General features: G+C 45.3%; 1 protein-coding gene and 1 long non-coding RNA gene across 11 annotated transcripts in view; one reads left to right on the forward strand and one right to left on the reverse strand.

Moving 5' to 3' along the window:
- The window catches only part of LOC144726734 (basement membrane-specific heparan sulfate proteoglycan core protein-like), a 36,522-nt gene extending 20,199 nt beyond the window's left edge, over positions 1–16,323 (reverse strand). For 4 of the 10 annotated variants that reach the window (XM_078605589.1, XM_078605587.1, XM_078605586.1 and 1 more), the window contains exons 1-7: positions 16,066–16,311; positions 15,708–15,932; positions 15,227–15,562; positions 14,387–14,629; positions 13,606–14,001; positions 12,815–13,054; positions 12,325–12,654 (exon numbers count right to left, since the gene is read on the reverse strand). In XM_078605589.1, the coding sequence (XP_078461715.1) occupies positions 12,325–12,654; positions 12,815–13,054; positions 13,606–14,001; positions 14,387–14,629; positions 15,227–15,562; positions 15,708–15,774 (1,612 nt within the window). In that variant the 5' untranslated portion in view covers positions 15,775–15,932; positions 16,066–16,311. Of the gene's footprint in view, positions 1–12,324; positions 12,655–12,814; positions 13,055–13,605; positions 14,002–14,386; positions 14,630–15,226; positions 15,563–15,707; positions 15,933–16,065 lie in introns of all 10 variants that reach the window. The other 6 variants (XR_013587327.1, XR_013587326.1, XR_013587325.1 and 3 more) reach the window with 4 other exon arrangements.
- Positions 1,651–6,457, forward strand: LOC144726736 (uncharacterized). Its single transcript, XR_013587332.1, has 2 exons — positions 1,651–5,452; positions 5,606–6,457. It is a non-coding gene; the product is annotated as an uncharacterized LOC144726736 (long non-coding RNA).
- Positions 16,324–21,463: the final 5,140 nt, after the last annotated feature.

The raw sequence follows: 21,463 nt of genomic DNA on the forward strand, positions 1-21,463 counted from the left end.
CTTGATATTTTTATATATTATCTTTTTACTTGATATATAATGAATGAAAACACCCCAAAAAGCAGCAGGCTGCAAAAACCAGGTGTTGTTAAGTAATGAACTGGAGGAGGGCTAGGATGACAGAATTTGCAACCTTGCTTCAAGGAAGGAGGGGGCCTGATGAACGGGCATATGTCACCCGTGCAGGCGGCAGAGACAGTGGGAGAGTCAGCCAGACATAATTAAGGCAAAAAGCCAACCATCCTGCATGGTTTTAAGGAATTAAATTATTAAATCCAGGGTGAGTGGTCAAATGAAGTGGGTCAGCAACGCTGTGTGCACAGGGGAGGGAGCTGATTAACAACCCTGCCCGGCTGAACCGTGAGGGGGCCTTTGACCTGAAATTAAGAATAACACTCCCAGAGCAGAAGGTTGGATGACCACAGTGAGACGAATAAGAGCGTTGTATATCAAGGATGCAGACTCAGCTGAATAACAAGGCTGCGGAGGTCACCAAAAGTTCGTGTTCGCCTAGTTAAGTCGAAAAGCTCAATTATTCTGTATTTCTATTAAAGCAACGTTAAAATCAGAATTTAACAACAGGGTAGGCTAAAGTTATTGATATTCACACCCACTCAAATTAAACCAGGCCACAAGTTACGCCTACTGAACCATCACCATCATTAAGTCAATATGAAATGTTATTTCCATACCTTAATATACAACTCGACCCAAAGCATATGACAATCAGAACCTTCCTAAGTCAAAATTGAATCGCACCCAGACAGGAGCGAATAGTCGATATAAGGTTGAAGAGGGTATGAACAATAAGAGCGCGGCGAACTGCAAACGTAAGCAAAAGCCGGGAACGACACCAACCCAGCGACACCAGCCAGCAACAGCGAGTCGGGCTTCGACAGGCCATAAAAGTAGAAATAATAACTCTCGGGGTCAGGGGACATCAGAAAAAGCAAGCAGACAAAAACCAGAACTGACTCCAAGGTTCAACCGCCCTCACCTACAAGGAGTGACGGAAATTAATGAGGCCTTGAGTTAACGGCGTCAGCTGGACAGCAACAACAACCGGCGAGCAGAGACAGAGTGAGGCAAAAACCTGCGAGGCTATGAAATGCAACTTCATGTCAGTGAAGCCTGACCAACAAGTTAAGTTAATGACATCACAATACATAATATCGTACATAACATCAATGTTAACGCTATTCACCGTCAACTATATTCCGCTTATATAACCATGCAGACACCAAGGAATACGAATTCCTAGGATCAAGAAACTTACCCCTTAACCTAAGATATCGGAAATAAATTAATAATAACAAGCCTATGCATGAAAGACAAAAGTAAAACTTATGAAAAGCCAGGATAGCGGGATAAATCACCACCAGGTCGAAATAAAATACATAATAAAAGAGCGATGTTAAACCCAGGGTCGGAGAGAAAGGGAGATCCCGGCCGTCTTTGTATCCCCGCAGCGCGGGATGGGAGTGTGTATGTGCTCGGGGAGGCACCTCCACTTGGGCCAAGCACCACGATGGGAAACGACACACCTTAGGCTACATACAGAATCATAACTGGGAAATGGTAAGGGACAAGTGTTAATTTAAAACTTTTTAACCATGTCTTTGTGTGCTGTGAGGATCGGATGGAGTGTGCCCCTCCCTCCAGGTCGTGCAACACGGACAGAGGTGCCTGTGAGGCGGTTTGTAACGTCTGTGTTTTGGTTCATGAAGGAGGCCAGACAAGAGATAATATTGCACCCAGACAGAGAGACGACTTCGAGGCAATTGTAACATCTGATTGTTTGCTCATGGATTTTATGGAGGGAGTATGACAACGGAAAATACCATGGGTGATGCACACAAGGACACACGGACGTACGGACACACACATGAACACACCTACACACGGACAGATCCTGACACAGTAAATCAAAAGAAAACCCCGCCTTGTGGGCAGGACCCAAAGGGATTTTTCGGCATAAAAGAAAGGACCCTGAGCATTGGAAACCAGTTGGACCAGGAGAGTCAACTCATCACGAGGGCGACCAACGGGTCGACTCATGAGCGAGCTCGACCGGAAGGGTCGGCTCGACTCATCAGCCGAGTTCGACCAGGGGAGTCATCTCATCACGAGTTCGAACAGCGGGTCGGCTCCGGAGCGAGCTCGACCGAGCGGGTCGGCTCGACTCTTCAGCTTCTGGGACTCAGCCGAGTTCAGCCGGCTCTCGGGGCTCGACTCGAGCGGCTCCCCGTCTCCTCTGCAGGCGGGCAAGACCCGCTTGACAGCTCAACCTGCCGCGTCAGAGGCCCCTGCTGGCAGCCAGGGTCGCGGTCTGGCGACGAGAGGACGACGGTGCGCTGCGAGCGAGCTGCGGGCGCCACCTACCGACCGGGTTCCGAACTACGACAGCGTATCAACAGGCATCCAACCAATTCCCCACGGCGACAGAGGAGCGACTAATACGTATGACGCGCACCGCCCCCTCACCACACGACCACCAGGCGTTGTTTGACATAAAGAACCGACTCCGAACACTGACTATTGAAGACAACTCTTACCACTCAAACCCACTCGAACCCATAAGCCATCCGTGGCTGTGAAGAAAAACTCGAGACCGAGTGATGGCCATCCGTCATTTATAAGAGTATTATCTTTAATATTTAGTGGACTGTACTCTTAATCGCATAAATTCCCAACAGATCCATCAATACGAATTGATTCTTGGCACCTCCTTCCGCCGAGCCACTCTGTTGTCAGATAACCTGCGATGTATCTGTTGAGATTGGTGCCTTTAAGAATAATAACTGTTTTGATTGTGTTTTATCGCCGTATAATCTTTCAAGCATCTTTCATTCATTAACGTTAAGGTTTTCTTAGCATAGTATTTGCACGTTTTAACGACTCTCTCTCTCACTAACAACCATCGCGTTACGCGGGATCCATGTGCCGTTGTCAAGTGAAATCAGACAATCATTGATGATACTGTATTGATGCCGTGTTGACGTTCCGGGATTGAGAGTTCGCATACTATATCATAGTTGAGGTTGAATTAGTAATAAATTGATTAATACAGAAGTGGTTGTGTGATTCTTTCCTGAAGTCTATGCATAAGATCTGCTTCTGCGTTGAGATCTGAACTTGGTGACCTTAATAAACACACTAACACATACTCAGTAAATGTTAAAGCGATAACGGGGCGAACCGGGGACCTAAGATAAGCGAGAATGAGACGAACCTAGACAACGATGCCGAGTTAATCTAAGTTAATCTTGTATACTTACACCACACCTGCATAACTGCATACGATTAATTGCCTTATTCCGATCGATAACCCACCCTCGTCACCGAGGCGGGGTCTGGTTATCATAACGACTTGCATCATCATAATTCCACCCACTCGCATAATTACTACGATTACCTCTCGAATTGGCATAATTAAATGTGCATAATTACCTCAATTAACATATTTCCGGATAATTACACATTTGGCCAAATTTCAATTGATTATTATTATTTTCACTGAATATTCATAACCCACACATACAACACAATAATTTCACCCACGCACGCATACAACACATCAAAATTTTCACACCCAACATATACAACATAATGGGGGCTCGGGTCCGGGATTTCTCGCAGACAGTTTATGCATGAATTCAGGAACGAATCACTGTTGTGTTAATCAAAGTGTTGTGAACTAACGTTGCCTTGTGATTATAAACGGGGGTATACACGCGCTCTGAAGGGAAATACCAGAGTAGCAGAGTATAACAAAGACAGCTGGGCTGAAATTATTTGCTCGAGTTGAACTGACGCATCCTGTGATACAATTGTGTATAAGTACTCTGAAAAGGAATGTCAAAGTAACTCCTGCCACTTGAGATGATAGGATTAAGAATAATTTTTGAATGGGTGACGGGGTACGGGGAGCTCGTATTAAAACGTACCGACCAATCTGTTACAAAGCAGTACAGTCAGAGAGACATATGGGGAGGGAGCTGTATCGATAACACGAACACACCTCGGAGGAAACTAATTGACTGGATAAAATGTAACAGAGGCGAACACGATGCAAAAGCTGCAGAGAAGGCAGGACAGGACTCATTCCTCCTCACACAGGCATACAGTCAGGGATGGTGGAATAAAGGAAAATTCGGAAAGGAAACAGGAGAGAAATCGTCTCTAATAAACGAGGAAAAATGTCCTCACACCATCGTAAGGGAGGAGAAATCAGGGCTCGCGACACCAGCGGAACTCACAGACGTGGATCCACAGAATAAATATGGAAGTAACATTAAATCACACTCATTCGAGAGAAGGGATGGAGAGATACATATGCAAACAAAAACATGTGAGATTGACAACTTCACAGATAGAGGGAAGCAAAATGTTAAAGTAAAGTTAACGGGACGTGCTCCGCTAAGGGCAGAGGCAAAAACTGAAGGGAAATGGCAACACGAGCGACACGGCACTGGGCGCGCACACAGAAAATGCACACCGCTTAATCACGCCCCACACAGAACAGATAAAAGTGACAGATTGCCTGATGATAACTTGTTTGATGATGACGCTGACGGCGATCAACTTTCGGAATACTTTTTCAACAGTAAAACCCTTAAATTGATGGACAAGGCTCTAGTCAGAATTCCCGATTTTGACCCCCACAATAAGTCCATGGATATCCACACACATATCGCGACAGTGGAAGAGGAGGCAATGATTAGAGGGTTGATGAGACGGGATGAAAAAGCGAGTTTGTTGAAACGAAGCTTAAATAAAGATTCTATTACATGGGTAAAGTCACTACCACACAAGGTTAGGAATGATTTTAAACAACTGAGCCTGGCAGTGATTCGGAAGTTTGGAGAATATTCGACACTCACTGAGGGGTTTTATGCTGTAAAATCGATGACCCAGGGCATGGACCAAGATCCACGTGACTACCTCGTACAATTTAAAAGAGCGTATTACGCAGGCGATGTGAATCAATACCACGAAGGAGATAAAATGTTCAAAATTATGTTTTTTGAATCCTTGAGCCCAGAGATTACAGAAAGGGTGAGAATGGTTTTGAATCCAGAAACCGCATCCTTACGCCGCATAGAGAGCAAGGCGTACATGGCGTGGTTATACAGAGCTAAGAATCATAATTCGGATCCAGAACACAGGGAGAGGGATAAGGAACCCAGCCTCTCAGAGAGGAATAAAAATCACCGAGCAGTCCCACAATGCAGGGCGGAGCAAACAAACACGCACACATGGCAAAATAACCCAGAGAGAGGTTGGCACGAGAATGAGAGCGGCATAAAGCCGAACATTCAGGAGAATCGTAGGGGGGGGAGGTTCAGAACAGAACCATATCAACACCCCATGCCACGACACACACGAGGCCAAAGTTGCACACTAAGATGGCGAGATAACCATCCAGCGGGAAGGTACACAGACTGCGGAGGTATGGATGCGAACATGCAGGAGAATCGTAGGGGGGAGAGGTTCAGAGCAGAACCATATCAACACCCCATCCCACGACACACACGAGGCCAAAATTACGCACAGAGATGGCGAGATAACCATCCAGCGGGAAGGGGTTACACAGACCGCGGAGGTATGGATGCGAACATTCAGAGGAATCGCAGGATGGGAGGTCAAACACAATTGATCCAATTCCGACCAATTCCTCCACCGGCTATACCAGGAGGGAATAGAGGAATAACACAGAATGCGGTCCAAAGACATGATGAACTACCCACAGTGAGCGCGAGCAAGCGGCCAACACGCGCCCCACCTGTCGAGGTATTAAACCCGAAGCTCAATGAGGAATACAGGCAGGCAGCAAGTCACAGGGCGGGCAGAAACGTGGACAGTACTCCCGTAAATGACGCGCGGATTGAATACAAGGACAGGGTTGCATTGAAGCGTGATCGGACAGTACAAAAACCGACAGCAGGGACACGCCCTGAGGAGCGCAGGCATGAGCCTTTGAATGGAAAATATCCAAGGGAAACCAAAATTTATGTGGATCGGAGTGCTAAAATGGAGACGAATGTCCATGACGTATCGGGAATGGTGTTGGAATCCAACACACTCGTAAAAACAAAGAGGGCAACATTACGAGGGACAGAATTAAATCGACACACTGACTCGGCAAATGTGCATGTAATCGCAGAGAGAGCGAATGCCAGTGATGACGGAGTAGAGAAGTTGGTTGTGTGCGCGAATTCTGATTATGTGCAGCACAATTTTACACCCCACACTCCCACGACGCGAGAGAGTGAGAGGGGAAATTACAAAAACGAACCGGAAAACCGTGATCGAATGATCAAAGTGATAAGTGGTAAACCAGACACTCAGAACTTGGTAAAAAGATTGCCAGGATGTAACAGGAGGGAAATAACGCAAAAATGCGTTCGAAACCGCTACATAGCGTTTCCCAGGATTTAACAAAAACAGGGAAAAATTAATATCCGTCGGAGTTATGAGGGATGAGAACCATGTAACTGGTGATATCGATGTTCAAGTTTTGTGGTATTTTTTTTTTGGATATTTCAAATGTAATCTTGTTAAGATTGTGATACATGCGCGCTTTGGAAGGAATGCGTTATGGATTAGTACCGATGTTTAACGTGGTGTTTTATTTTTTTTTTTGCTTATTTCAAAGTAACCATGTTACGATGGTGATACATATGCGCGCGTCGTAAGAATAACCGCCGAGAGTGAGGGCGGCTTATAGATTCATAACACAAAAAAGGGGCATTTACTTGGTTTGGAAATTCGCCAGTGGCCAAGTCGACCCCTGATAATTATTCAAACGGCCGGATTGTTGTGTCTATTTTTTTTTTAATTAAGAACAATTCAAAAAAATATAATATTTTTTTTTAATTTATATATATACCTTTTTTTTTTTAATTAACTAATGAAAACAACTCACTTCTCCTCACAAGAACACCAGGAATCCATGAAACATGGAGGGCGGTTAAAGTGTTGAGAGTTCGGTCACAAAGAGGTCATGGACATCCAAATGGACAAAAGATGTATGGACTAGCCTCCCAAGACATCTAGAGATACAGATAAGGGCAGAATAAATAACGGTTGAAACTTCGCGTTTCTTAACGTTTTCCGTACCGAAAAGTAGAAACTTAACAAAGATAATTAACCAACAAACAATAATATTTTTTTTTTCTATTATTATATGTTTCCTACCTACACGACCTTCCAAAAAAAATAAAAAATAAAGAATACGAATTCCAGGAAGCTTAAGTGCATAGTACACTTAACCTTAGGACATAAAAAATTAACTCAGAATAAAACACCAATCTCTGGGGAACTAAACTAATGGGCATATCACACTACGATAATATGTAACATGTTTTCCAGGAAATGGCAGCCCTCCTGCTCACGCTCCTGCTAACGTACCTTGCCAAGCTAGAAGGGAGCCAAGGCCTGATGATGCCACCCAAGAATAACCGTAGAAACTATATTTTTAACGATATCTCCTATAACACGTAGTCAATAGAATAATTTCTCCCTTCCTTATCGTTTTACCTTCCTTTAGGAAAAAATTTTCCTCTCTTGTCACATATAACCATGTAAGTTGTGACAGGTACGCGCGCGTTGTAAGGAAATAGCAGCAAAACTTGAGGACAATCGATGGTTCATGATGGAAGGGTATACATTTTTTTAAAAATAACCCGTGGCCATTTGACCACTGGCCATTTTTAAAAGGGCGGAATGTTGTATCCTAAGCCTTCTTCCAAACTTGATATTTTTATATATTATCTTTTTACTTGATATATAATGAATGAAAACACCCCAAAAAGCAGCAGGCTGCAAAAACCAGGTGTTGTTAAGTAATGAACTGGAGGAGGGCTAGGATGACAGAATTTGCAACCTTGCTTCAAGGAAGGAGGGGGCCTGATGAACGGGCATATGTCACCCGTGCAGGCGGCAGAGACAGTGGGAGAGTCAGCCAGACATAATTAAGGCAAAAAGCCAACCATCCTGCATGGTTTTAAGGAATTAAATTATTAAATCCAGGGTGAGTGGTCAAATGAAGTGGGTCAGCAACGCTGTGTGCACAGGGGAGGGAGCTGATTAACAACCCTGCCCGGCTGAACCGTGAGGGGGCCTTTGACCTGAAATTAAGAATAACACTCCCAGAGCAGAAGGTTGGATGACCACAGTGAGACGAATAAGAGCGTTGTATATCAAGGATGCAGACTCAGCTGAATAACAAGGCTGCGGAGGTCACCAAAAGTTCGTGTTCGCCTAGTTAAGTCGAAAAGCTCAATTATTCTGTATTTCTATTAAAGCAACGTTAAAATCAGAATTTAACAACAGGGTAGGCTAAAGTTATTGATATTCACACCCACTCAAATTAAACCAGGCCACAAGTTACGCCTACTGAACCATCACCATCATTAAGTCAATATGAAATGTTATTTCCATACCTTAATATACAACTCGACCCAAAGCATATGACAATCAGAACCTTCCTAAGTCAAAATTGAATCGCACCCAGACAGGAGCGAATAGTCGATATAAGGTTGAAGAGGGTATGAACAATAAGAGCGCGGCGAACTGCAAACGTAAGCAAAAGCCGGGAACGACACCAACCCAGCGACACCAGCCAGCAACAGCGAGTCGGGCTTCGACAGGCCATAAAAGTAGAAATAATAACTCTCGGGGTCAGGGGACATCAGAAAAAGCAAGCAGACAAAAACCAGAACTGACTCCAAGGTTCAACCGCCCTCACCTACAAGGAGTGACGGAAATTAATGAGGCCTTGAGTTAACGGCGTCAGCTGGACAGCAACAACAACCGGCGAGCAGAGACAGAGTGAGGCAAAAACCTGCGAGGCTATGAAATGCAACTTCATGTCAGTGAAGCCTGACCAACAAGTTAAGTTAATGACATCACAATACATAATATCGTACATAACATCAATGTTAACGCTATTCACCGTCAACTATATTCCGCTTATATAACCATGCAGACACCAAGGAATACGAATTCCTAGGATCAAGAAACTTACCCCTTAACCTAAGATATCGGAAATAAATTAATAATAACAAGCCTATGCATGAAAGACAAAAGTAAAACTTATGAAAAGCCAGGATAGCGGGATAAATCACCACCAGGTCGAAATAAAATACATAATAAAAGAGCGATGTTAAACCCAGGGTCGGAGAGAAAGGGAGATCCCGGCCGTCTTTGTATCCCCGCAGCGCGGGATGGGAGTGTGTATGTGCTCGGGGAGGCACCTCCACTTGGGCCAAGCACCACGATGGGAAACGACACACCTTAGGCTACATACAGAATCATAACTGGGAAATGGTAAGGGACAAGTGTTAATTTAAAACTTTTTAACCATGTCTTTGTGTGCTGTGAGGATCGGATGGAGTGTGCCCCTCCCTCCAGGTCGTGCAACACGGACAGAGGTGCCTGTGAGGCGGTTTGTAACGTCTGTGTTTTGGTTCATGAAGGAGGCCAGACAAGAGATAATATTGCACCCAGACAGAGAGACGACTTCGAGGCAATTGTAACATCTGATTGTTTGCTCATGGATTTTATGGAGGGAGTATGACAACGGAAAATACCATGGGTGATGCACACAAGGACACACGGACGTACGGACACACACATGAACACACCTACACACGGACAGATCCTGACACAGTAAATCAAAAGAAAACCCCGCCTTGTGGGCAGGACCCAAAGGGATTTTTCGGCATAAAAGAAAGGACCCTGAGCATTGGAAACCAGTTGGACCAGGAGAGTCAACTCATCACGAGGGCGACCAACGGGTCGACTCATGAGCGAGCTCGACCGGAAGGGTCGGCTCGACTCATCAGCCGAGTTCGACCAGGGGAGTCATCTCATCACGAGTTCGAACAGCGGGTCGGCTCCGGAGCGAGCTCGACCGAGCGGGTCGGCTCGACTCTTCAGCTTCTGGGACTCAGCCGAGTTCAGCCGGCTCTCGGGGCTCGACTCGAGCGGCTCCCCGTCTCCTCTGCAGGCGGGCAAGACCCGCTTGACAGCTCAACCTGCCGCGTCAGAGGCCCCTGCTGGCAGCCAGGGTCGCGGTCTGGCGACGAGAGGACGACGGTGCGCTGCGAGCGAGCTGCGGGCGCCACCTACCGACCGGGTTCCGAACTACGACAGCGTATCAACAGGCATCCAACCAATTCCCCACGGCGACAGAGGAGCGACTAATACGTATGACGCGCACCGCCCCCTCACCACACGACCACCAGGCGTTGTTTGACATAAAGAACCGACTCCGAACACTGACTATTGAAGACAACTCTTACCACTCAAACCCACTCGAACCCATAAGCCATCCGTGGCTGTGAAGAAAAACTCGAGACCGAGTGATGGCCATCCGTCATTTATAAGAGTATTATCTTTAATATTTAGTGGACTGTACTCTTAATCGCATAAATTCCCAACAGATCCATCAATACGAATTGATTCTTGGCACCTCCTTCCGCCGAGCCACTCTGTTGTCAGATAACCTGCGATGTATCTGTTGAGATTGGTGCCTTTAAGAATAATAACTGTTTTGATTGTGTTTTATCGCCGTATAATCTTTCAAGCATCTTTCATTCATTAACGTTAAGGTTTTCTTAGCATAGTATTTGCACGTTTTAACGACTCTCTCTCTCACTAACAACCATCGCGTTACGCGGGATCCATGTGCCGTTGTCAAGTGAAATCAGACAATCATTGATGATACTGTATTGATGCCGTGTTGACGTTCCGGGATTGAGAGTTCGCATACTATATCATAGTTGAGGTTGAATTAGTAATAAATTGATTAATACAGAAGTGGTTGTGTGATTCTTTCCTGAAGTCTATGCATAAGATCTGCTTCTGCGTTGAGATCTGAACTTGGTGACCTTAATAAACACACTAACACATACTCAGTAAATGTTAAAGCGATAACGGGGCGAACCGGGGACCTAAGATAAGCGAGAATGAGACGAACCTAGACAACGATGCCGAGTTAATCTAAGTTAATCTTGTATACTTACACCACACCTGCATAACTGCATACGATTAATTGCCTTATTCCGATCGATAACCCACCCTCGTCACCGAGGCGGGGTCTGGTTATCATAACGACTTGCATCATCATAATTCCACCCACTCGCATAATTACTACGATTACCTCTCGAATTGGCATAATTAAATGTGCATAATTACCTCAATTAACATATTTCCGGATAATTACACATTTGGCCAAATTTCAATTGATTATTATTATTTTCACTGAATATTCATAACCCACACATACAACACAATAATTTCACCCACGCACGCATACAACACATCAAAATTTTCACACCCAACATATACAACATCCTCTACTCGTGATTACAGCAGCAGAGCACAGAGACTCCAGGGTGGGGATGGTGAAGGGGTGAAGAGGAGACCACGTGGCCACTGATCACGAGAAGCACCGGCCCAGGAATTGTCTAAACCCAAATCCCTCGACCTAAACCTGATTGTGAACGTGAACTCAGAGCAGGACTCTGAATGGCCAACAGCAGCAGCGCTACTCGTAATTCTCACGTGAACTCTTCATATGGCAACTTGAAAAAAACTCAACCTGTTTAAATTAGCGAGAAATATTGTGTAAATATAAGTAAGTACGCTATACATTAACTATTGTATATGTCTCTTCAATAATTTGGACTACATTACTGTAATAAAACAAGTGAATGTAATACCAGTGCAACTCCATTTTTATTGAGAAAAGCAATAACTGCAAAAGATATCAGTTCCACAAGTAAAAAACACGGGAATATTCCCGTGAATGTGGCTGTGACACGACCGTTTTCATGATGGAACACTGCAAGGGCGATGGCATGATGGGCAATGAGAATCAGATGATGCGCATCTTATACTGAATGTAACAGCAATGACAGCTTTATGTGCAGCAGCAGTAACAATCGTTCATGTGAACATAAACTCACTCTGGCATTTACGTCACAATCATTAACAGTACTGTCCGACATTTCATTTTAATAAGATGCTGAAACGTGTTAATACGTAGAATATATAAATGTTCATTTTAGATAATTTATATATATTTACATTTATATATAAATATATATAAATATAAATTTTCATTTTTAATGAAAATGAAATATAAATTGAATATATACGGAGAATATATAAATTTTCATTTTATATAATTTATATCAATATAAATTTATATCTAAATATATAAAAAATATTAAATTTAATTTTTAATGAAAATGAAATATAAATTGAATGTAAGTTTTCATTTTTATATTCTATGACTTAATATTCTCTTACCTTTGATTGTGATCAGTTCCATTGTGAGGGTGCCTGTCCTATAGTAGCCAGTAAACTCACATGTGTAAACCCCACCACGTGAAAATGTAACTGTCGACAATGTTAAAGGAAACTGATCTTTAGAATCAGACGATTGCAATGGATTTTGTATCTTCTGATCATAACCCTGTGTTGTGCCATGCGATCTCCATTTCCAAGTGACAGCGCGTGCCAGCTGTGAACGATCTCTCCACTTAAATCCAGGATCAGATTCATCACATGACAAAGTGACCTCCCCACCCTCGTGTATGAAATATTTCTTCACTGCGGGTGCCTTCCTAACCTCACTTCCTATAAAACAAGCAGTCAATTAACCAATGCACACTAATTATCAAACCATATACTAAATGTAAACGTGTATTTGTTGCATTGGACATTTTAAAATTCAATGTAATAACTCAACACGTCAGGTAATAACAGTACATTTAAATACATTTAACAGGACACTTACCAGTTGATGTAAACTCCAATTTGTACGAGGCAAGGGGACGGCTGTGCTGGGATTGTAGAACACATTTCCATTCCCCCTGTTGAATTCGTTTTACTTTGTTCAGTGTCAGCCGATTGCCTTGGTGAATGTAAGTGTCGCCATGATACCAAACCAGACCTGTTCCATAGGCACTGTTTGAGATGAGACAGGTCAATGTGACATTCTCTCCTTCTTTCACAGAGCTGGGTGGATTGGCTGAAACTAAAGAGAGCAAAAGCAGTAAAACAAACTCAGACATCAGCAGTGACTCCGTGCTCCAGACTTCTCCACTACTCATCTTGTGGACGAGACCACAGCAGCGACGCTCAGCGAGTCTGGGCGACTCCTAAACGGTCCCCGTTCACCACAGAGCTCTGTCAATGTGAGTACGATAGGTCTGCATCAGCAGGAGATTTTTCTGTTCACAGGTGTGCTGGAAAACATGTGGCTGCACTACACCACAGGCAGAATGTCACGGGCGATGGCTGTGGATGTGACGCCAGTGCGAGTGCCATGGGAAGCCTGGGTTGCCATCTCCATGGATCGTGGTACAATCGTCAGTCTCGTGAGATTCCTCGGACGTGCGGTGCTATCACGTTGGAAGAATTCATAATGGGCAATTGCAGCAGTGTGTTTTATGCTTGACTAAACTCATTACAGCCATCAACATTCATGGACTATTAATAAAAAATCGTACACTATGAATAATGAAATGCATTCCACTTTCATATTTAAGTGCATATGCTTGTGCAAAACAGTAAAATATCATTTACCTTGCATTGTGATCAGTTCTCTTGTTAAGCTGCTTGTTCTAAAGTAGCCAGCAAAGTGGCAAATATAGAGCCCAGCATCACTGTATTGCACGTTTGAGATTTGAATAGAGAAGTTGTCTTGATCAAAAGCAGACTCCAATGCTGTTATTCTGTAAACCAGTGGTATAGCGGTATTTTTCGATACATCTCTAGTCCATTGACCAGTTTGCTTAGGATACTGGACAATCGTTGGGCTGCCACTACCCTGCCTCTCCCATTTCCAGATCACAGCCCGGTCAGAGGAAGGGTGATCTTTCCATTTAAACTCTGGATCAGATTCAACGCATGGCAAAATGGCCGTCTGGCCCACAGAAACAAAATACTTTCTGGGAGCAGGTTCCTTTACTTCACAAACATCTACAAAAATATAAGAAAAGAGAGAAATTATTACACTTTAAACATTGAAATTACGGACAAATATTTGACAATTTTAATGATACTTTAAGTTATTACACCTCCACAGGGGATGCACCACATACATCATATTCATCACATCTATAATATACTGATTGCATTGGTAATACAAATTAAGCATATATTTAAAATATCACGTGTGAAATTAAATTCACCGAGGGTGTCATTTTTTTTTTAACATTTCTGGGGCTGCCCAAACCCCTGGACCCCCCCCCCCCACGCCTTCCCCCAACTGACGGGGATAGCAAAAGGTAGAGAAGGGGATAAATATTTTCCAGGGATCAACCCCAGACAGCTCCAGCTGAAATCAATCCCTGAATACACTTACTCTGTGATGAGACTTTCAAATCGAGAGAAGCAGAGGCTTGGTCAGTTTGGGGTTTTACACCACATGTCCATGCTCCCTCTTGACATCGTTTGACTTTGTGTAATGTCAGCACAGAATTGCCTTTGTTCATCTCAATGCGACCGTGAGTCCAAACAATACTTTGTACATAGGCACTGTTTGAGATGTCACACTTCAATGTGACAGTCGCTCCTTCTGTCACAGAGCGGGATGGGTAGGCTGAAACTAAAGAAAGCAAAACCAGTAAAACAAACTCAGACATCAGCAGTGACTCCGTGCTCCAGACGCCTCCACTACTCCTCTTGTGGACGAGACCACAGCAGCGACGCTCAGCGAGTCTGGGCGACACCTAACCGGTCCCCGTTCACCACAGAGACCTGACGGGCTGTGTGACAGGGGGCGGTGTGAGGGGCCTGCATCAGTACCAACGTCTCTTGTTGCACTGACACTCCTGCAAGTAAACGCGCGGCTTCGGTAGGAGAGCGCTAAACATGACTCCCGGTGCAATGCCACCGTGGGAGCGATAGGAAGTCTGTGCCGTGTCACCTCCACGAGTCGCAGTGCCACGGTGAGGCAGAGGACGTGAGGCAGCGAGGACAATCTACCGGTGGCATTGCAGTAGAAGGGCTCGTCACGTGCAGTACCAGCGAGACGCATCACCCTCGTGTCAACTCTTTGCAGCGTTTAAACCACAACTTGATCTTGACGGATAAAATGTGATGAAAGTATATCACGATTAAAAATGTACAACAAATAATCATACATTTCACTTTGAAGTGTAGGAAGGGTGCTTGTGCAAAATAGTGTAACACATTTCCGTACCTTCCATTGTGATAATTTCCATCTTGAGACTCTCTGTTCCAAATTCCCTTTCAACCAGGCAACTGTAAAACCCAGCGTCACTGTGCTGCACATTTGCGATTCGGATAGAAGCGCTATGTTGATTAACATCCTTAGTGAATGTTATCCTGGCCTCTCGTGAGTTTGTTAAATCGATCTCGGTTGCTCCACTGCCTTCACCACGCCGCCAGGTGATAGATCTGATATTGGGATTGTCGTGCTGTGTCCATCCTGGAGTGTTTCTGTCACACGTCAAGGTGACTTTCTGTCCCACAGCAACAAAATACTCTCTGGAGGATGCCTGTAAATGAACACTCGCTTCAAAAGTGAAACGACAAAACGTCAAATTATAAATATTGAACACTCCGGTACGGTTTTTAAATGTACGGTGCGAAACAAGTTGAACGTACATATTGTACGTAAACACAGTGTGGTGTATAACAGCACGTGAATAATAACTCACCGATGCTGGACAAGATGCAGATGACAACACTCATCCACACCGCACGCCTCCTCGTCCCCATGTCCATGGCTCAGAGCCACGGCGCCGTCTGCTCAGTTCTCAGCACGCACCACGTTTTATGTCGCTCCTGCTGCTGCCTTCAGTTGAAGAGTCGCGACATCCCACCCACAGCTCGCTGAGGTTTCACTTCCAACCACAGCTCCCACGCCAAACCTCAGCCTCTCTCTAGAGCACGGTTTCATCATCACACTTCCTTTTAATGTTTCAGCGCCAAATAAAAAAAACGTTACCACTGTTGTGCTCAAAAAGTAATAAATTTACCAAAATAAAATACGAATTCATAACTAAGATTAAATACCATGAACGTGCTTGAGTATAGAAGAGTCGCCTGACGCCATTTGGAACGTGCGTGTTCAATTCGCGTCCGTGCACGTCAAGTCTGGTGGTGTGCGTCCATGCGCCATCCGCCTCCCTGGCCATGGAGTCGGAGGCCCTGTCTGGACGCGGCTCGCTGCTGTTTGACCCAAGGCTCAGCAGTGCCGCAGGGCCCCATCAGCGTGCAGCGAGATGGGGCATTTGTCCAGGCTCCAGAACGCCAGAGGCCCAATAAATAGAAAAAACACAAACACCTATTGAGAAATAGACTTTATTAATTCTGTATAATTGTTTAAACAAGAATAACATGAATACTAGCTTCATTAAGTGTTATTTCTTACGTTGTTTTAATGTCAGAAGAGGCTTGGGTCTTTTCTGCTCCGGTGTCCCGGGGGTAAAGACGTTTAAACCCAGCCCTTCTCCCTGCTCACACGGTCACTGTTGCTACTACCAGTCCCTCTGTCGGTGCTCTCCATCTGAGTCAGAACAGGGATGACGTGATCGGTTCGCTAGTAAACAACACTGCAGGCAGATGGAGCAAGTTCCATAACTTCCCTTGCACAGCCAATAGATTATAAATGCTTGTCATTTGGGGTTTTTTAAGTACAGCAAAGTATAATTACAACTTGATTTACAGCATCAAGTTGAACAATGCAACTGAATAAAATACAGATTTAGTGTTTTTTTTTATCAAATACCATGACCTTTCTTTGTTTCACAAGGTAAAGACCCAGATAATTAGTTTCTGTATTTGTAGTGTTATCAATAACAGATAATAGATAAATAAACTTATTTAAGGCACACACTGGTTTATTGTCTTTCTTTCGACACGGTCCCTACACACCCAGAGGGATATACGGTTCCCTCACCTGTAGCCTAAGGAGGTACAGCCTCCGTACCTGGCGTGACCTATACACGGGTCTGGCTGCTAGCCTAGGGAGGTACAGCCTCCGAACTGGCGGGAGCTACACACAGTCTACCCGCTAGCCTAGCGTCCTCCGGCTGGGACCTAGGGGAGGCTAGCTTGACCCACCGCTGGCTCGGTGGGTCCCCTGACCACTGGCCGCGCAGAGCCTTAGCTCTTAGAAGAGCTGGAAGGCTGGGGAGCCAGGGTCCTGCCTGCCAGGACCTATTCTCCCCTTTACCACTGGAACACTGAGCCTTAGCTCTTAGAAGAGCTAGAAGGCTTGGTCCAGGGTCTTATCTTCTTCAGCCCGGGCTTCGGTCTTCTATCCGTTTGTAACTGTCTTTATCCAATCCCACGCTCCCTCGTGGAACCCTCTGATTGGTTCTTTACAATCCGTCGTTTCGATCCTCATTTACCTTATCTGACCCCAGGCGCAGGGGTCGCCGACTCCGAGCACACGACGCCGGCTGCACGTGGAATGCTTTGATGCGAAAGTTCGCGACTGGACGGCATTTACACGACGGTTTCGGGCAGCGTACGAGTCGCTCGGGGGGACGGAAGGTGATGCGCTACGGGCCCTGCCGACGGCCTAGGACGACGATGCGCTGGCGACGTTCTACGGCTTCCCTGGGGAAGTTCGCTCGTCATTGACGGAGACATTCACGGCGATGCAGAACATTTACGAGCCGCGATCGGTCGCCAAGCGCAAGTTTCAGTTGAGACGGCGGGCGGAGACGGAATCTCCCCTCGCGTACCGCAGTGCGCTGTTGACCCTCGGCCAAGCAGCTTACCCGGCGATGGACCAGGCTGCCCTTGACTCCTTGGCGAAGGAGCTACGGGTCGTCCTTTCACTTCCCAGCAACAGCGACGACGACGGGTCATCTTTGCAGATCGCCAGGAATATCCAAGCCAACCTGGATCTTCGCGACGAACCAGCGGCGGTGACACCACAGCCTCTGGTGGTGTGCGCCGGCAGGGCCGGGGGCCCGTCAAAGTTGGAGGAGCCGGGGTCGCTGACAGCAGCGGCCACACGGCCGCTCGCGGGCCTGCCTCGCCGCCCCGGGACGTACGGACGTGGCGGCCCGCTGACATGTTACGAGTGCGGGCGTCGAGGACACTTCGCACGGGACTGCTGGAGATGGAGAGGCATCTTCCCGAGGATGTCAGGAGGCTACAACCGCGAATTCTCCCCATTCCAGGACCACCAGGCGAGTCGTGACACATTTAATACACGGCCGTATCCTTCACCTCACCCATCCGCGACACCACACACTGTAGATCCCCCTTCGTATGACTCGCACGGGAATGCTGTATGGAGTGCGTTGGCTCATCGTGTTTTGGGAGCTGCGCCGGGTTCGTCGGATGTAATGTCGCTTGTTCAAGGGGTACAGGTTAGAGTTATTGTCGATACAGGGGCTTCTGCGACCCTCATTTCCTTGAAAACTTTCAGGTTATTGCCAACCTCGCCCCAGGCTTTGGAACCAGTGGATGGCCCGTGTATAGCGGCAAATGGGGGCAGTTTGGGAATTTTGGGTCGCGTGCTTGCAACGATTCAAGTTGGGGAGGTGTGTCTAACGGGATACATTTTGGTTTCGACTGTTCTGGCCGTGCCATGTTTGTTGGGCACAGATTTTTTGCAAAAGATGCCAATTAAGATTTCAATTGAGAGGGGACGGTTGGAATTGCCATCGGGGAAGTGCCTTAAATTTCTGGTAACTCCATCTAAATTTCGATTTAAAGCTTTCGTGACTGCAGGGATTCATCTTCTTGGTTCTTTCGGTAAAGTCACGTAGAAGGGAAGTAATAAAATAATAAAAATAAAACATAATAAAACAATTCTCACGACGTTTCGGCCACAACGCAAGCAGCCGTCCTCAGGCGAAGAATGAGAACATTATCAAGCTAGGAGCTTATATAGGTGTTGCGAGGAGGAGCGCCTTAACAAAAGAATGTGCATATGAAGAGGAATTTAGCATACCAATGGACAATGCGTAGGAGGTGGGCGGAGGGGTTTCAAAGTCCCATTATGCCCATGCATTATGCAGGATCAACAGCACCACGGGGGGGCGCAAGGAACAGCGTTAATAAAGGAAAGGAATGTTAGTGATATGTAGCTGCATTTACCAAACAACCACGTAGAAAACCAAAGTAAAAACTACATAAAAAACTAAAATATAAACTGAAACTTACTATACTCTACAATAAGCTGAGTTACTAACAACAAATAATAAATTACAATTCTACGTCGTAAGAAGTATATAATATACTTCCATCTAAACTTTATTCTCTTAGCATATACAGTACTATATACTGCCATAGATAAACCCAACATTAAATTATATACTGTATTGCTGTAAACCACCCTATACTTTATACATTTTAATATAACACTATGTATTATTCAACTCACCCTAATGTGTATCGAAATGGTTTATTACGTCCTTCCAATGATTGCTAAGCCTGAATCCATCTTCTCGGTTAAAATTGTCTCTGTGTTTGTATATGTGAATCGCCTCATGAACGAATCTCTCATGATAGCCAGATGGCTTGCAGAGAACCTCCGTCTTGGAGAAGTCAATGTCATGTGAGCCCACTGAGTTGTAACAGTGGTCTGCCACGGCTGAGGTGTTTGTCCTACCGTGTTTTAGATCAGCTTTATGTTCACGAATGCGGTCTGAGACGTGTCGTTTGGTTTCCCCAATGTAACTGCTACCACAGAGGCAACTTAGTTTGTAGACGCCAGGGTACTGTATGTCTGGAATCACATCTTTTACAGATGGTACCAGATCACGGATTTTATGTACTGTGTTGAATCGGACCTGGATCTTGTGTTTAATCAGGATTTTGGAGATCTTTTTTGTGACCCCAGCAATGTAGGGTAAGGTGATGGTCTTGAAAGGCTCCTCAACAGGATCTTTCTTGATGGTTGGAGTGATGGCTTTGCGGATTGTGTAGTCGGAGTAACCATTAGCCTTAAGAGCTTGGCGTACGTGTTTGAGTTCCCTGGAAATGTGTTCATGGTCGGAGATGCATTGGGCTCTATGATATAGAGTCTTGATGAGGGAATTCTTCTGGGATGGATGGTGGTGGGAATCCGGTTTTAGATAAGCATCCGTGTGGGTGGCTTTCCTGTAGACAGAGTGGCTCATTGAACCATCAGGTCTCCTTTTGATTAGGACATCCAAAAAGGGTAGCTTGCCATCATTTTCGACTTCCATGGTGAATCTGATGGCTGTGTGTATGGAATTGATGTGGTCGAGAAATTGGTCTAGAGCAGGCCGGCCATGTGGCCAGATGACAAAAGTGTCGTCTACGTACCTCTTCCATAAGGTCGGGCGTAGAGTGGCAGTCTGGATAGCGTCCGTCTCAAATTTCTCCATGAAGATGTTGGCTACAACCGGAGATAGGGGGGAGCCCATTGGGGTGCCCTCAATTTGCTTGTAGAAGGTTCCATTCCAGGTGAAGTATGTATTGGTTAAGCAGTGTCTCACCAGGGGGGGTACCCCAGCATTTAGTCCTTGATGAACCAAGTCTTCAATGATTGCGATGGTGTCAGGCACAGGCACCTTTGTGAACAAGGAGACCACATCAAAACTGACAAGCAGGTCGTCTGGGGACAGGGCAATCCCCTTGATTGTCGATACCAGGTCAGTAGAGTTTAGTACTGCAGAGGTGGTTTTTCCAGTGAAAGGCCGTAGGATTTCGGACAAAAAACGAGCCAGTTTGTAAGTGGGGGAGTTGATAGTAGAGACAATGGGACGAAGAGGTGTATCTTCTTTATGTATCTTTGGCAAGCCGTACAATCTTGGTGGCCTGGCTGCAGAAGGTTTCAACGAGAACTGTTTGGTCTGATCAATTAATGCGGTTGAAGCAGAAATGATGTTGTTGGTTTTGGAGACGAGGCTGTTGGTGGGGTCTCTTTTTATTTTTGTATAGCTGCCATCGTTGAGTAGTTCTTGAATTTTGTTGTTGTATTCTATTTTGTCCATGATGACAGTGGCATTGCCTTTGTCGGCTGAGAGGATGACAATGTCATCCCTCTTTTTTAATTGAGCTAATTCAAAACGCTCATCTTTGCTGATGTTGCTAGCTGCAGTCACGAAAGCTTTAAATCGAAATTTAACCGCCTCTACGGGGAGGGTTTCCACATAACTTTGAGATCCTTCAACAAGCTCCGGGATAAGAAGGCTCAACTAATCGAGTCTCTCACCTTTCTGAAGAGATACCGCGACTCTAAGGTAATACCAAACGCATTTACACTAACATCTGCTGCTGTAACTTCTTCTAATGCGAAACGAATTCTGTCTAGAACTAGCTTAGCTCTTATCTCAGAGAAAATCAGACTTACGCGCACCGAACTAGATCAGTTAGACAAGACACTCTACAAATCACACTTATCTTTGAGTGCAACAATGTCCACATCGGATTGGGAACACGTGGAAAAAATGACTGCCTCTTCAGCTGCCGCTATGTC

Source organism: Lampetra planeri, chromosome 24 (genome assembly GCF_965212315.1).
Source record: "Lampetra planeri chromosome 24, kcLamPlan1.2.h2, whole genome shotgun sequence".
NCBI classification, from domain to species: domain Eukaryota; kingdom Metazoa; phylum Chordata; class Hyperoartia; order Petromyzontiformes; family Petromyzontidae; genus Lampetra; species Lampetra planeri.